The sequence below is a fragment of the Geotrypetes seraphini genome, chromosome 2 (genome assembly GCF_902459505.1).
Source record: "Geotrypetes seraphini chromosome 2, aGeoSer1.1, whole genome shotgun sequence".
NCBI classification, from domain to species: Eukaryota; Metazoa; Chordata; class Amphibia; order Gymnophiona; family Dermophiidae; genus Geotrypetes; species Geotrypetes seraphini.
Genome location: NC_047085.1, coordinates 479,029,746 through 479,044,811, shown reverse-complemented (window position 1 = coordinate 479,044,811; position 15,066 = coordinate 479,029,746). Strand labels below are relative to the sequence as shown.

The 15,066-nt window shown below is 41.5% G+C and overlaps 1 protein-coding gene across 2 annotated transcripts in view; it reads left to right on the top strand.

Moving 5' to 3' along the window:
• The window catches only part of CTDSPL (CTD small phosphatase like), a 121,222-nt gene extending 107,141 nt beyond the window's left edge, over positions 1 to 14,081 (top strand). For both annotated transcript variants that reach the window (XM_033931746.1, XM_033931745.1), the window contains one exon: positions 12,666 to 14,081. In XM_033931746.1, the coding sequence (XP_033787637.1) occupies positions 12,666 to 12,688 (23 nt within the window). In that variant the 3' untranslated portion in view covers positions 12,689 to 14,081. The remainder of the gene's footprint in view (positions 1 to 12,665) is intronic.
• The last annotated feature ends 985 nt before the right edge of the window (positions 14,082 to 15,066 follow it).

Here is a 15,066-nt window from a genome sequence, read left to right as displayed (position 1 = left end):
AAATATCCAATGCTTAAGTGAAAACTATGATCCTCAAAGTAGGCAAAACTTAACTGTGAGTGTTTAGGAAGCCAACTTGCTACAGCAGGTACAGGTGAGTCCTAACGCGTTTCGCCGACAGGCTTCTTCAGAGAACCCCCATGGTGGATGGAACATCAAAGTTCAACAACTTCCTGAAACTTCAAACCGATTGCATTTCCTGTTTCCCTTCCACTGCCATATCCAACATTTTGTTTCTTTCCCACTATCTACCTTCTCTCTCTCTCCCTCTCCCTCCATGCAGCATGTCTCCCTTTCTCCCTTGCATTATCATGTGCATCATTTCTCCCTGCCTTCCACCCTATGTCCAACATTTCTCCATCTCTCTCCTCTATGCTTGTCTGCCTTCTCTCCACTATATGCAGGATTTTCCCCTTTCTACTTCTGGTGTATTTCTTCCTTCCTCTCCTCTACCCCCCCTTCCCATGTGCAGTAGCTTTCCTCCCTTCCGTCCCCCTGTGCGGCAGCTTTCCATTCAAGTTTTCATGTTTTATTTAAAATTTGATTAATTGCTTAATCATACTTCTAAGTGATGAACATGGCAAAAAAGTTTTACAACGTTCAGGGAAACAATATATGAGACATAAGAACATAAGCAGTGCCACTGCTGGGTCAGACCACAGGTCCATCGAGACATAGAATCGACATACAGGATGTACAATACAAATGGGAAAAAGGAGTAAGAAATACAATATTAGATAGGAAATTAAACAAATAAGGGATAAATCAAAAGGAAGGGTTTAGCAGAAAGAAAAAAAGAAGAGAGTAAAAATTAGAATGAAAATGAGATAATAAGAATAATGAGAAAAAGGAGTATGGTTTTTATCTTTGTTAGAAATCAGAGGTCAAAATTTGAAGATGCTATCCTAACTTGGGGAGCTAAAAGTCAAAAGCATCTTTAAAAAGAAAGCATTTTAACTTGCTCTTAAATCTGCTTTCCATTCCTCCCTCCCGTCCCCCTGTGCAGCTGCTTTCCATTCCTCCCTCCCGTCCCCTTATGCAGTACCGCTTGACCAACCCCCACCCCCCACTGTGAGATCTGACATGCATTCGGGTCTCCCAGAGCAGCGGTGGCCAGCAGGCAATGCGGTGAACAACTGCTTCTGGCCCGCCCCGCCCCGCAAGGTCTTCCCTGGCTGCAATAAATTTTCTTTTTCTATCTGGAAATTCTCCCACTATTCCAGGGCTTTAAAAAAATTAAATGAAAATATAGCAAATAACTTATATCTCTATTAAGTCTGAACCTTGGGTACCCTCTTCTAGCTGTTAGGCTCATTATTTTTCCCTCAATATCCATCCCATTTTATGTCTGTATCAGTGGACAACAACATTGTTCTCAAGCATCATCTTCATACTCATCATGAGAAACTGCGACAAGCATCACAGGCATCCATGGCATTGAGTCACTTGATGCATGCCTTACATCGACACCATCATTGTTCAATGCAGACTGTCATTTCTGAAGCATGCCTCTCCCTTAGGGTTACCAACACTTCGACACCCTGCTGCCCCTTATGTACCAGCTTCATAGCTTTGAAATATTATTATAAGTGTTTGCATCAAATTTAATAATAAACACTTGGTACCAGTGCAACCACTCCAGCATGTGCGACTGGAGCTGCACTATGGAGGGGTGGCCAAGAAGCTGTAATGCTAACTGGCATCAATGCCCTTCCCAATCTACATCAGTACCAGCCCCAGCATGGTGTACAAAATATATAAAAACAAGAAACGAAAAGAACGCCATTTAAAATAGGCAAGCAAAGAAAAGACAAAGCACATACAAAAATTAAATCCAAGTAATCTGTAAATCCTAAAAAGCAAAACAAATGCTCGGCAGGATCACCTAGGTTTAACCAGATTCTTAGTAGGATCAACCAGGTTCTACACCCACTTCCAGTGCCACTCTTGGGTGCATTTTTTTTTTTTTTTTTTTTTTTTAGAAATGCCTCTACAACACATACCGATCATTTTGCTTTTTCTGCCTCCTCTTTGGACCAGTGGAGGTCATCTTGCACTATGTCATCAATGCTGGCTCACCTGTCCACTATCATATAATCTCCTTAAGTGATACAAGAGAGCTTCCTGTTTTGCTTCAACAAGGTCCTCCATGCTACTCTTCTGGAGTGTCTTTTTCAATTCTGTTTCTCCTCTTCGTTTAAGAACCCTGAAACTTGCTAACCACCTGCTGTAGAGCAAGTAGTTAAAAAAAAAAAAAAGAAAGAAATAACAAATAAACAGGAGAATGAACGTTGCCTTGAAAATAGAAACCAAGAGTTCTGCTCCAACTACTTCCTTATTCTGAAGGATCTGGAGGAATGGAAGTGGGTATAGGGGAGGAGGAGGCTACTTATACATCCTACTCAGGATACCATACTGACCCTGAAAGCAATATACCTCTTCCCATCTGGTCTGTCTCTGTACCCACTAGACCCTCTTACAGGCATTTGCAAATCTGCAAATGCAGCTCACTTTCTTCACATCTCATAATTCTCTTTTGACAAATTTTCTAACTGTTCAGTTGTAGGTGCACCAATAATTCCTGGATTATTAACAACAGGCCATGTCTGGGCACCGATACTGAATATCCAGGTCCTTGACGTACCCAGAAGTTATGCAGGTGCTAGCCACTGTTAAGTCCTAGTACTATCATACTTAACTGGACTAAGATAAGAGAGCTTTTTGTGCAGTCTTATCTGCCCAATTAGGTATTCAGCACAAGCACTGAATATTACCAGAGCCTGAATGCCATCTTACTCTACCCATGTACCACCCTGGCATCAACCAGATAGTGACACAGCAATCAGAGGGAATATTCAGTGGCATTGCTCAATTAAGAGGCACATAATGTCACCTCCTGGCCCTCCTGATCAGAATTCAAGCAGGCAGAAACCTCTTATGTCCACTTAAAAGCCTTGTGCGTATGTACTCCCCTTTGTCAACAGGAATAAAAGCAGATGCTTATTAAGAGGAAAAATGGGAAATTATACCAAAGGCACTTTTGCTGTAGTCAGCACAACATAAAAGATACAGATTCGGATAGACCAAGAACGTTCTTTAAATCTTGAAAAGAAAATTCTGAGAGTGCATCCCCTTTTAATAGAAATAAGTTCACATGGTGGCTGCTAATATTTATCAATGAGTGATTCACTTTAGGGCTGGAATCTGCACCAAGAACTACTACTGCAGTTGAGTATTGACAGAAGGAAAAAAAAATAGATTAAAGTGTCAAAGTGCATTCTTTTAATGTACTTAATCTTCTAGAAGATATACCTAGATGGCCCTTTTTGTATACTTAATAACATGACAGAAATAAAGGTTCAAAAATTAAACAACAAAACAAAAAAGTATGAAGTGAGACTGTTAATCTGGTAAAAAAAGAAAAATAAAATAACTTAATACGTTTTGACTACCTCTTGTGAATTAACACTCCCTTCCCCAAGTCAGAACAACATGAGATAAAGATGACATGTAGCAGAAAATATAGGTGCATCATAAAAATCATCCCAATGATATCTGAAAAGGAAAGGGAGATGGAAGTGAGAAAGAGAGATGATTGTACCCTGTTTGGAAAGTAAGATAGCTCACATTTCCTGATAGCACTTTGTGGTAATTGTACCTGGGAGGGGAGAGAAGGGAAGAGTTCTGTTGATAATGCAAGAGGCTGAGGTTATTAATGAAAAATCACAGCTTTTTGTGTGGAGCTGGCAATTATTTTGGTGAATAAGATCACATGTATGGGAACTTGTAACTGTATTGTATGTAAGATTAATCTGATCTATTATTTTATAAAAACATGTATTCTTCAGAATTATTCTAAACAGTGGCTGGCATGCATGTGTTGGCTCAGCCTAAATGAACTAAAATTACTGTGCATCTAGCCTTTCATTTAGAATGAATTTGCCAAGTTGGTTGTCAGATATTTTGGAAGCAATATAATTTGAGTTTGGTGTAGTTCTGCTTGACTGACCTTGTGGAAAATCAAAACTTAGTAGAGTGAAATATCTGGTCCATAGGTCAGAGCCATTATTGCTTCCCCTCTAAAAGTTAGGAGATAGGACTTGACAGTTATGGTCTGTTTTGAAATAGTTTAGGATAGCGGAGAAGACAACAAATATAGTCTGTGAGTTGATAATGGCTGAATTTTTAAAGAGATGTTTCTCCCTTCTGCGTTGCTTAAAGACAGGGATTGAGCCAAAAAAAAAAAAAAAAAATCTTTAAAGGTTGGAAAAAGGATCCGAATGAAGAAAATAAGAAGACACACAAGCACTGGCAAGTTAGATGCAAAGCGTTGATAAAGATAGCTAAGAAAGGATATGAAGAGAAACTTGCAAAAGAGGCAAAAACTCATAACAATTTTTTTAGGTGCGTCAGAAGCAGAAAACCTGTGAGGGAATCTGTGGGACCGTTGGATGATCAAGGGGCACTAAGGGAGGATAAGGTCAAAGTGGAAAGACTAAATTAATTCTTTGCTTCGGTCTTTACAGAAGAAGATGTAAGGGATCTACCTGAACTGGAAATGGTTTTCAAGGGTGATGATGCGGAGGAACTGAAAGAAATCTCAGTGAATCTGAAAGATGTACTAAGCCAAATCAATAAGTTAAAAAGTGTTAAATCACCAGGACCGGATGTTATACATCCCAGGGTATTAAAAGAACTCAAACATTAAATTGCTGACCTAAAATCGTCTGTAGTACCTGAAAATTGGAGGGTGGCCAATGTTATGCCGCTTTTTAAAAAGGGCTCCAGGGAAGATGTGGGAAATTACAGACTGGTAAGCCTCATTTCTATGCCAGGCAAAATGGTAGAAACAATTACAAAAAATAAAATCGAGGAACAAGTAAACAAACATGATTTAATGAGATGGAGTCAGCATGGGTTCAGCCGAGGGAGATTTTGCCTCACAAATTTGCTTAACTTCTTTGAAGGTGTGAATAAACATGTGGATAAAGGTGAGCTGGTTGATTATAGTGTATCTAGATTTTCAGAAAGCTTTTGTTAAAGCTCCTCACGAGAGGCTCCTGAGAAAATTAAAGTGTCATGGGACAGGTGGCAAAGTTCAGTTGTGGATTAGGAATTGTTTATCAGATAGAAAGCAGAAGGTAGGGTTAAATGGTCATTTTCTCAATGGAGGAGAGTAAACAGTGGAGTGCCACAGGGGTCTGTACTAGGACCGGTGCTATTTACCTTATTTATAAATGATCTGGAAATTGTAATGACGAGTGAGGTGATTAAATTTGCAGATGACACTAAACAAAGTTGTTAAAATGCATGCGGATTGTGAAAAATTGTAGGCGGACCTTAGGAAATTGGAAGACTGGGCGTCCAAATGGCAGATGAGATTTAATGTGAACAAATGCAAAGTGATGCACATTGGGAAGAATAACCTGAACCACAGTTACCGGATGCTAGGGTCCACGTTGGGGATTAGCACCCAAGAAAAGGGTCTGGGTATCATTGTAGACAATACGATGAAACCTTCCGCCCAATGTGTGGCGGTGACCAAAAAAGCAAACAGAATGCTAGGAATTATTTAAAAAGGGATTGTTAACAAGACTAAGAATATTATAATGCTCCTGTATCGCTCCATGGTGCGACCTCATCTGAAGTATTGCGTTCAATTCTGGTCACCTTATCTCAAGAAAGATATAGTGGCGCTAGAAAAGGTTCAAAGAAGAGCGACCAAGATGATAAAGGGGATGGAACTCATCTCATGAGGAAAGACTAAAACAGTTAGGGCTCTTCAGTTTGGAAAAGAGATGGCTGAGGGGAGATATGATTGAAATCTAAAAAATCCTGAGTAAAGTAGAACGGATACAAGTAGATCATAAGAACATAAGCAAAGTCTCCGCTGGGTCAGACCTGAGGTCCATCGTGCCCAGCAGTCCGCTCACGCGGCAGCCCAACAGGTCCAGGACCTGTGCAGTAATCCTCTATCTATACCCCTCTATCCCCATTTCCAGCAGGAAATTGTCCAATCCTTTCTTGAACCCCAGTACCGTACTCTGTCCTATTACGTCATCTGGAAGCGCATTCCAGGTGTCCACCACACGTTGGGTAAAGAAGAACTTCCTAGCATTCGTTCTGAATCTGTCCCCTTTCAACTTTTCCGAGTGCCCTCTTGGTCTTTTATTTTGCGAGAGTTTGAAGATCGATTTTTTTTTTTTTTTTTCACTCCGTCAAAAATTACAAAGACTAGGGGACACTCGATGAAGTTACAGGGTACTTTTAAAACCAATAGGAGGAAATTTTTTTTCACTCGGAGAATAGTTAAGCTCTGGAATACATTACCAGAGGTTGCAGTAAGAGCGGATAGCATAGCTGGTTTTAAGAAAGGTTTGGACAAGTTCTTGGAGGAAAAGTCCATAGTCTGTTATTGAGAAAGACATGGAGGAAGCTACTGCTTGCCCTGAAGTTAAAAATTTGGGTATGTGAGTGTCATTTGTCATCCCTACCAGAACACCTGGCCTCTGTTACACATACAGAAAAAACAAACACACTTTTTTGAAATACAAACCCACAAACTAAAAGTACTATTGTATAGAATAGTTAAGCTCTGGAACGTGTTGCCAGAGGATGTGGTAAGAGTGGATAGCATAGCTGGTTTTAAGAAAGGTTTGGACAAGTTCTTGGAGGAAAAGTCCATAGTCTGTTATTGAAAAAGACATGGGGGAAGCCATTGCTTGCCCTGTATTGGTAACATGGAATATTGCTTCACATTTGGTTTTGGCCAGGTACTAGTGACCTGGATTGGCCATCGTGAGAACGGGCTACTGTGCTTGATGGAATATTGGTCTGACCCAGTAAGGCTATTCTTATGTTCTTATTGAAATTAGTGCTGCTCGATTTCTGATTCAAACTGATTCACCAATTCAAATCGTGTGAATTGATTTGTATTTAGAAAAAAATCAGCCTTGCCAATTCAGTCCCAGCCCTCCTCCCCGTGCCTTCAGTCTCCTATAGCAGGAGTGGCAGCGCTGCCTCTTGCTGGACATACGCTGCTGCTGCTCCTGCTTTAGGGGACAAGGGGGAAGGGTCAGTCAGGAAGTGCTGGTGTTCTCCTGCTTCCCCCTTGGCCTCACGCTTTTACCTTCACTGAATTAGCTGGTGTCCTCCGGCTTCCACTATTACCTTCACTGAATTACAGCAGCGGAGCAGCCTGCACAGAGGATCGCCGGTGCTTTAGCAATCTTTGCAGGCTGCCATCATCTTTAGGAACATGTTCACTCTGCCGCAGTCCCGCCCCTCCTCTGATGTCATGGGCAGGATCGCAGCAGAGTGAACATGGTCCTAAAGATGATGGCAGCCTGCAAGGATTGCTAAAGCACCCGATCGCTGCTTCGCTGCTGTAATTCAATGAAGTTAAGAGTGGGAGGCCAGGGGGGAACATGCAGGCCTTCAGGAGAGGAGGGCCCTGGTGTATAGGTATACAGAGGGGGGGAGGAAAGGGGTTCAAAGAGATGTGCATATGCCGGATTGGGGGGGAAAGAAATAATGGATCTAAAACAGGAGAGAGAGAGATGTTGGACAATGGGATTTAGGGAGGGAAGGAACAGAAAGGGAGAGAAGTTGGACACAAGGAATGCTGTAGAAGGGGGGAGAATAGAGATACTGGATAGTAGGGTAGTTGGGAAGAGAATGGGAGAGATGGTAAACCTTGGGGTGGTGGGGAAGGAGGGAGAGATGCTGGATGAAAGGGTAGTTAAAAGGAGAGATAGTGGATCTGGGGATGGTGGGGTCCATCACTGCAGCTGCTGGAATAGAGACAAAAATAAAGGAAAGATGCCAGACCTCTGGGGGGGAGGGAAGGGAAATGGAAGGGGAGGACAGAGATGGAAGATGGATGGTTAGCAATGAGAAAGAAGAAAACGACAAATGGGCAGGAGACCTTGGTAAGCAACTTATCAGAAGACAACCAGAGTGTGGGACCAACATTATTTGAATAATGACCAGACGACAAAAGATAGAAGAAAATAATTTTATTTTCTATTTTATGATCACAATATGTCAGATTTGAAATGTGTATCCTGCCAGAGCTGGTGTTACACTGCGAATGTGAGCTAGGATTTAACAGAGATAGAAAGTCATTTTTATTAATTTTGTTTCCACCACAGCGACATTGTGGGTAGGAGAGGGCAAAGGGGGTGAAGAGGTTATAAATTAAACCCATCAGGATGTTTGAGAAAAATCCCACCCAATTAGGAAGGAGAATCGAATCAAAAAAATCGATTTAATAGACTGAATCGAATCGAAATTTTTTCCCCTGAATCGGGCAGCAGTAATACAATTGAAACCCTAATATGCCAGACTACAAACAGTACACCACAAGAAAAATAGAAAAAAATGCATTTCTTCCTGAACAGTCCAAAATATAAATGCAACAGATGTAAATTTTCAAAGTTGACATATTTGAATCACTAAATTGAAAATAAAAACCATTTTTCTACCTTTGTTATCTGGAGATTTTATTTTTCTGGTCATCTTGTTCCATCTTAGCTCAGTTTCCAAGGACTCCTTATGCATTTGCTGTTTCTTTCCTCTCCTTCACTTTTTACACTACATCCTTCTTTGCCACTGATTTTCATATTCAGTTTTCTTCCATTTTTCTGCCTCCCTCTGAACTCTGTCTTTTCAACTCTTCCCCTTCCCTCCATTCATGTACACCATCTCTTCCCCCTTTCTTCACTTCCCTCCATCCATGTGCCCCATCTCTTCCCCTTCTCTCCATCCACGTGTCCCATATAGGTCCTTCCCCTTCTCTCCATCCATGTGTCCCATCTCTTCCCCTTCCCACCATTCATGTGCCACCATCTCCTTCCTCTTTCTGCTCGTGGCCTCCCCTGCACTATTCCGTTACTGCGATCCACCCAAGTGGAAACAGGAAGTTGCTTCAGAGGGGGGTAGACCGCAGTCAAAAAAAAAAGTACGGAAGAGGCCATCCTCCCTACCCAGACTGATATTGTGCTTACAGTCACAATGTTCTGGAAGCCTAAGCCAGTGCTCTGTGCTGGGCTGAAGGGCCTTGAGCATCTGTGCATGCTGAAGGTTTGATGCACTCCCTTCAAGAATCCCAGAGAGGGCGGTAGCAAGCAGGTCTTGATCATGTGCAGATGCTCAAGGCCCTTCAGCCCAACACAGAGCATCAACTTCCAGAGCATCGGGACTGTAAGTGCGATGTTGGTCTGGGACAGGGGAGAGTGGGTAGTGGAGGATAGGAGTGCTGGTCAATGAGGGAGGGAGAGGAAGAGATAGCAATGGTCATCAGTGGAAATAGCAGTGCTGGTCATCGAAGGGGGAGAGAGATAGCAGTGCCTGTCATGGAAAAGGGGTGGAGGATAGCAGTGCTGGGCATCTGGAGAGGTGGAAAATAGCATTGTTGGTTATCGGGTGGGGAGTGGAGGAAAAAAAAAGCACCATCATCCAAAGGATGCTCGAATATAAGCCTAGTACCCATTTTGGGGCCATTTTTTTTGGCCCAGAAATCTCGGTTTATATTCCAGTATATACGGTACTTGAATATGATTAAAATTGCATCTAAAAGTTGTTGAATTTGTGCTACAGTAATATTGCAAATATTTTGTGGTCAGAAATATGTATCAAAGGATTTGAATGCACATCTACATGCTATAAGGACCAATCATACTGCTTGATTTTTTTTTTTTTTTTTTTTTTTACATATTACAAAAAAAATGTATGCAATGGATATGCATGCTTTATTTCAGTGGCTGTTTCTTTAAATATTTTTATATAAGAATTAAGGCCAATGTTCAGTATAAACCTCGATCTTCCTAATTTTCATACATGTCAAACTGTCCAATGTATCTTCCTGGGTAACTGACACAACCTCTTATAATGTAATCTGACCTTGAACTGAATAGGTAAAGGTGGAATAGAAAACCTGATTAACATAACATTTGATTGCCAGTGCCTACAGCTGTACAGAGCGAGAGGCTGAGGTGAAAAGTGGAGAGGAAAAAGGATGAGGGAATAAAATGAGAAAAAACCCCACAGCTCTTCACTCTGATTGATTATAATTATTATTACGAGTATTATTAATATCTAGTAAGTTTAGCCAGCTTCAATTTTATTTTTTTTTTTTTACCATTTATTCTACCCCTGTATTGAGAATAGAGCACTTTAGGTCAGAGAAAATAGAATTGTTTTGAAGGTATAATGAGAAAAGACACCTGATTTAGAAAGATCCCATGTTGGCCAGTTCTTATGATTATTTATTTCAAATTTCACATAAAGCAAAATTCAAGAAAATGTTTAGAATTAAACATCACGTTAAGAAACAGTTTTTCAAATAGAAACCCAACTTCCCATTTAGACCATATTTAGGGAGTTGATAAGACTAAATTAACTGCCCCTTCAACAATAATGATCGTTCAAAAAATTCTTCAAGGATAAAGTGACAGCCAAGAACGATGGTTCACCCACTAAGGGCTCCTTTTACGAAGGTGCGCTAGTGTTTTTAGCACACGCACACGATTAGCGTGCGCTAGCCAAAAAACTACCGCCTGCTTAAAAGGAAGCGGTAGCGGCTAGCGTGCGTGCTAAAACTACTAGCGCACCTTTATAAAAGGAGCCCTAAAATATGCAAGAATGTGAAAATAAATATAAATTAAATTTTAGATGTGATGGGGGGAGTCCTTGGTATACACAACTGTAAGAAAAACAGGCAAGCGTCAGCTGTCATTCATAATACCCATACAGGGTTTAGAACAGGGGTAGGGAACTTGAAAACCCGACTGGAATATGGCTCTCGAGGACCGGAGTTCCCTACCCCTGGTTTAGAAGGTGTAACATCCCTGGTCTCACCCCCGTTGTGAATTTAAAGTGTGCCATTTTTCTCTTCTGCCCGGTGACTGGGGAGTACTGGACTATTGTACTATATGCTTTTCCAAAGCAGTGCTAATATTCCCGAGGAAGGGGGGAAGTTCACCCGAAACGGAAACCGTTGAATTTACAGCCAGCACGCGTTTGACGATTGCTTTATTCAAGCACAGTACCGGGTAAAGCTTTGGATTCTTGCCTAGAAATAGCTAAGAAGAAAAATTTAAAAAAATAAAATAAAATAAAAATTTTAAATTGAATCAGGTTGGGCAGACTGGATGGACCATTCGGGTCTTTATCTGCCGTCATCTACTATGTTACTATCATTGCAGCTACAAAAAGATAAGTACAGTGAGACTTTCTACTATCAGTTCCAGTTTATTTTTTGGACTCTTTCACCTATGGTTTCATTTGACTTATGTCTGCTGAACTGTGTTCATAGCGGCAGCCAATTATGATTGTGCTTTATTAGCTCCTCACACTTCTTTATTTATATTGAGGCACTTTCATGCACTTTAAATTCACAACAGGGGTGAGACCTACACCTTCTAGAGTTGCTAGTACATTTAATATAGTTAGGTTGTAGTTACAAATACAGTGGAACCTTGGTTTACGAGCATAATTCGTTCCAGAAGCATGCTCATAAACCAAATTGCTCGTATATCAAAGCAAGTTTCCCCATAGGAAGTAAGGGAAACTGCTTTGATTGGTTCCACCTCCTCCCCCCCTCCCCGAGGCTTTCGGCGCTCCCCCCCCCCCCCCACCTTGAGGAATCAAACGCTGTTCCAAAGCCTTCCACACAATCCGGCTTCCCCCCCCTGCGAACCGGCATCCTCTCCCCACTCGCATTGACCCCCCCTCCACCGTGATCTTACTTCCCCCCCCCCCCCCCCGAAGCAGTCAATGACACTTCCTTTACCCGACTTGGCACCAGTGCCGGTGCCCGAAGATCCTCCCTCTTCTGGCGCGGCCTGGGCTGGGCGGTGCATCGGAGATCCTCCTTCTTCTGGTCTGAGCTGGGCTGTACTGGCTTTGAGCATTTTCGCATGCTCAAAGCCTTCTGGTCTCGCTCTCAATCTCGGAAGAAGAAGGAGGATCTCCGATGCACCGCCCAGCCCAGGCTGCGCCATAAGAGGGAGGATCTTCGGGCACCGGCACTGGTGCCAAGTCGGGTAAAGGAAGTGTCATTGACTGCTCGGGGGAGGGAAAGTAGGATCGCGGTGGAGGGGGGGCAATGCGAGCGGGGGGAGGGATGCCGGATTGCTGGTGGGGATGCCGGAGCGCGGGGGGAGGGTGCTCGTACAGCGAGGCAAGCTCGGTTTACGAGGCACCAAGTTTGCGAATGTTTTGCTCGTCTTTCAAAACACTCGCAAACTGGTGCACTCGTAAACCGAGGTACCACTGTACATAGTTACAAGTATAAGTAGGTTATCATTGGCTCTTTGTTTTGTCCCTGGAGTTGCATTAGACAGTTTAGAAATGTGCTTTTACAATTGCCATTCAGTTACTTCAGGTTTGGCTCACTGTCTTGGTACTTTTAAAAGTTGGTCAGTTAGGCATCAAGGAGTTTTCCACTCCTGCTGCTATGTGATTTCTGGTAATTCAGCTCACAGAAATGCACTGGAGCCGAATTCCAGCTCATCTTAATATCACTCAGCACCAAATTATCGAGTAGATTTGTAATCATTGGGCATTTTATGCAAGTTCCATGAGCTGATCACCTCGTAGAAGGAAATAGATGTATTTGATTTGTGAAACTCTTCTAAAAGTATCCTTTGGTTCTATTTCAGGTTCCTGTGCAGTCTTGGTTTGATGATATGACAGATACAGAGCTGCGAGATCTGATTCCGTTCTTTGAAGGACTAAGTCAAGAGGAGGATGTTTATAGTATGCTTCATAATCTCTGCAACAGGTAGCCCTTGCAGCACTACCTGCACTTTCTTGCTGTTAGTTGCAGCTCTATAGACTGTCTGTTAACACTTTAGGGTGCCATTCCTTAAAACAGACAAAGCTCTGAGGATGCTGTACTGTGCAGGCAGGAAGTACCTCTGTCCATCTTCCCATTGCAACGGGCATAACAAGTGAAGCTGTTCAGCCTCTTTAACAGAGCCTAAGATCCCAAGATTGTCATCAAATGACTTTTAAAAAAAACAAAAGAGAATATTTTAACAAGGAACACTTTTAACTAATACCAGAAACAGACAAGTATTTTATGGGATCTGAGAATTTCTTTTCTTAAAACATACCAAAAAAAAAAAAAAAAGCCTGATGCATTGCAGCAGCTGACATTTTCTCTCTGTCTCTACTATGCAGACAGTTCACTCCTCTTTCCACCATGCTTGGAGCAGTTGACCTGACTCTGAATTTCTTTCCTACAGAATGAAGTGCCTTTTCGAAAGATGATTTTGAGCGGAAAAGTGTTACATTTTGTACTCTGCATATTTCCAGGCACCTTTTAGATTTTAATTATAAAGATGCTTTAAAAAAAAAATATTAAAAAAACAAACTTTATAGAGCATTGTAATTTAATATCAAGGACAGGCAGGTACAATATGGATGCTGGATGCATGTCTCCATAAGCACATTGAATTTTGTTAATTCAACTTACCATGGTAAATATTTTGTGCCATACATGAAATGTTTTGAAAAGTTTGTTTATCCTGATTGTCTAAACTTATTTTTTAGATAAAGGGGGAAGGGTTGTATCCCACTGGTACTGCACATCTGCAGTTGTGCTATACCTACTAGGCAGTGTTGTGAAGAAAATATGTTTCTTGTGACAATTACAATTAGATCAAAGCACCTGCAGGCTAAAAGAAATTGACATTTTATTGCGTCTGTTTATGCACAGCTGTCATCCCCCAAGGTGCTCCAAGTAACAGTTGTGAAAGCCTCCATTACACTGGAAAGCTTTTGTATTTATTGATCTGAAATTTTTATTTCAGAGCCCCTGTGGGTAAGCTGGGGATGTATACTGAGCAGTTTTTATTCTTGTGGGTTTTATTTGTCTTTTCATTGCTGCTACTGTACAGTCACCAAATGGAGTTAGACCACCAGCTGTTATACTGTTCTTTGCCACTGTGCCTATGCTATACAATTCATTCCTTGTAAGTTGTAAACTCAGGCAGTACCCAGAACAGGCAGACCAGATGGCCATACCCCTCAAGTGTGTCATTTATCATCTAAATTTTCTCCATTCTGCTTTCTCTTCTGTCCTCCTCCCTGCCCTTTATCTGGGTCAGAAATGTTAAATTATAAATCTGCAACTGTGGGACATGTCACAGAAAATAAAATTCTCAGTCACTATTTTTTGTGTGTGTCCTCACACTTGATAGGGAGCACTTGGAAAATAATCTTGCTGGAGTTTGTAGTCCTAAATGTAAACTACATTTCCTTCAGCCTGTTTGTATCTATTTGGACTGGTGCATGCTAGTGACACAGAGTATTCGACTCTGGTTAATTTTATCTCCCGTGTCCTTGGGACCACATTGGAAAGAGGCTGTTCTAGTTAGACCATAGCAAATGAGACATTTGCATTTTATACTTGCTTTAAAGCTATATTCCCTTCTGGTGCTTCCAAGCATTAAAGGTCTGCTTACCTTTAATTTTGGCCCCACAGTCCTACTTGATTTTGCACCTTTTTGTGCTGTTTGGAAACTCCTGTCATATACTAAATGACTGGTACTTGCTGTGCACTGCAACAAGTAAGCTGGAATTGCAAACAGTCTTCAAATCAATTACCGTACATTCTATAATCAACTTGTTAAGTTTTAACATAGTAAAAGTATTTAGGGCTCCTTTTACTAAGGTGCGCTAGTGTTTTTAGCGTACGCCCAAAATTACCGCACGCTAAACCACGTGGTGCGCTTCTAGAATAATACCAGCTCAATGCTGGCGTTAAGGTCTGGCGCACGTGGCAATTTAGTGAGCGCTATTCCACACTTTAAGGCCCTAACGCACCTTAGTAAAAGGAGCCCTTAGTTTCAGACTGAGGGACCTAATCATAATAATTTACTGCCCTCAGTAAACCCAGTTCACACAATAAAAAATTGTGGAAATTCTAAATGTTAAGATTAGGCATAGAAGTAAATAACACAGGTATTTGAAAACAGAGCTTTTTTTCCCTTACACATCTAGTGAATTTTCTAACAAATCCCAAATGCTTTTTTAGAAGTTGATATTCCACCAAAT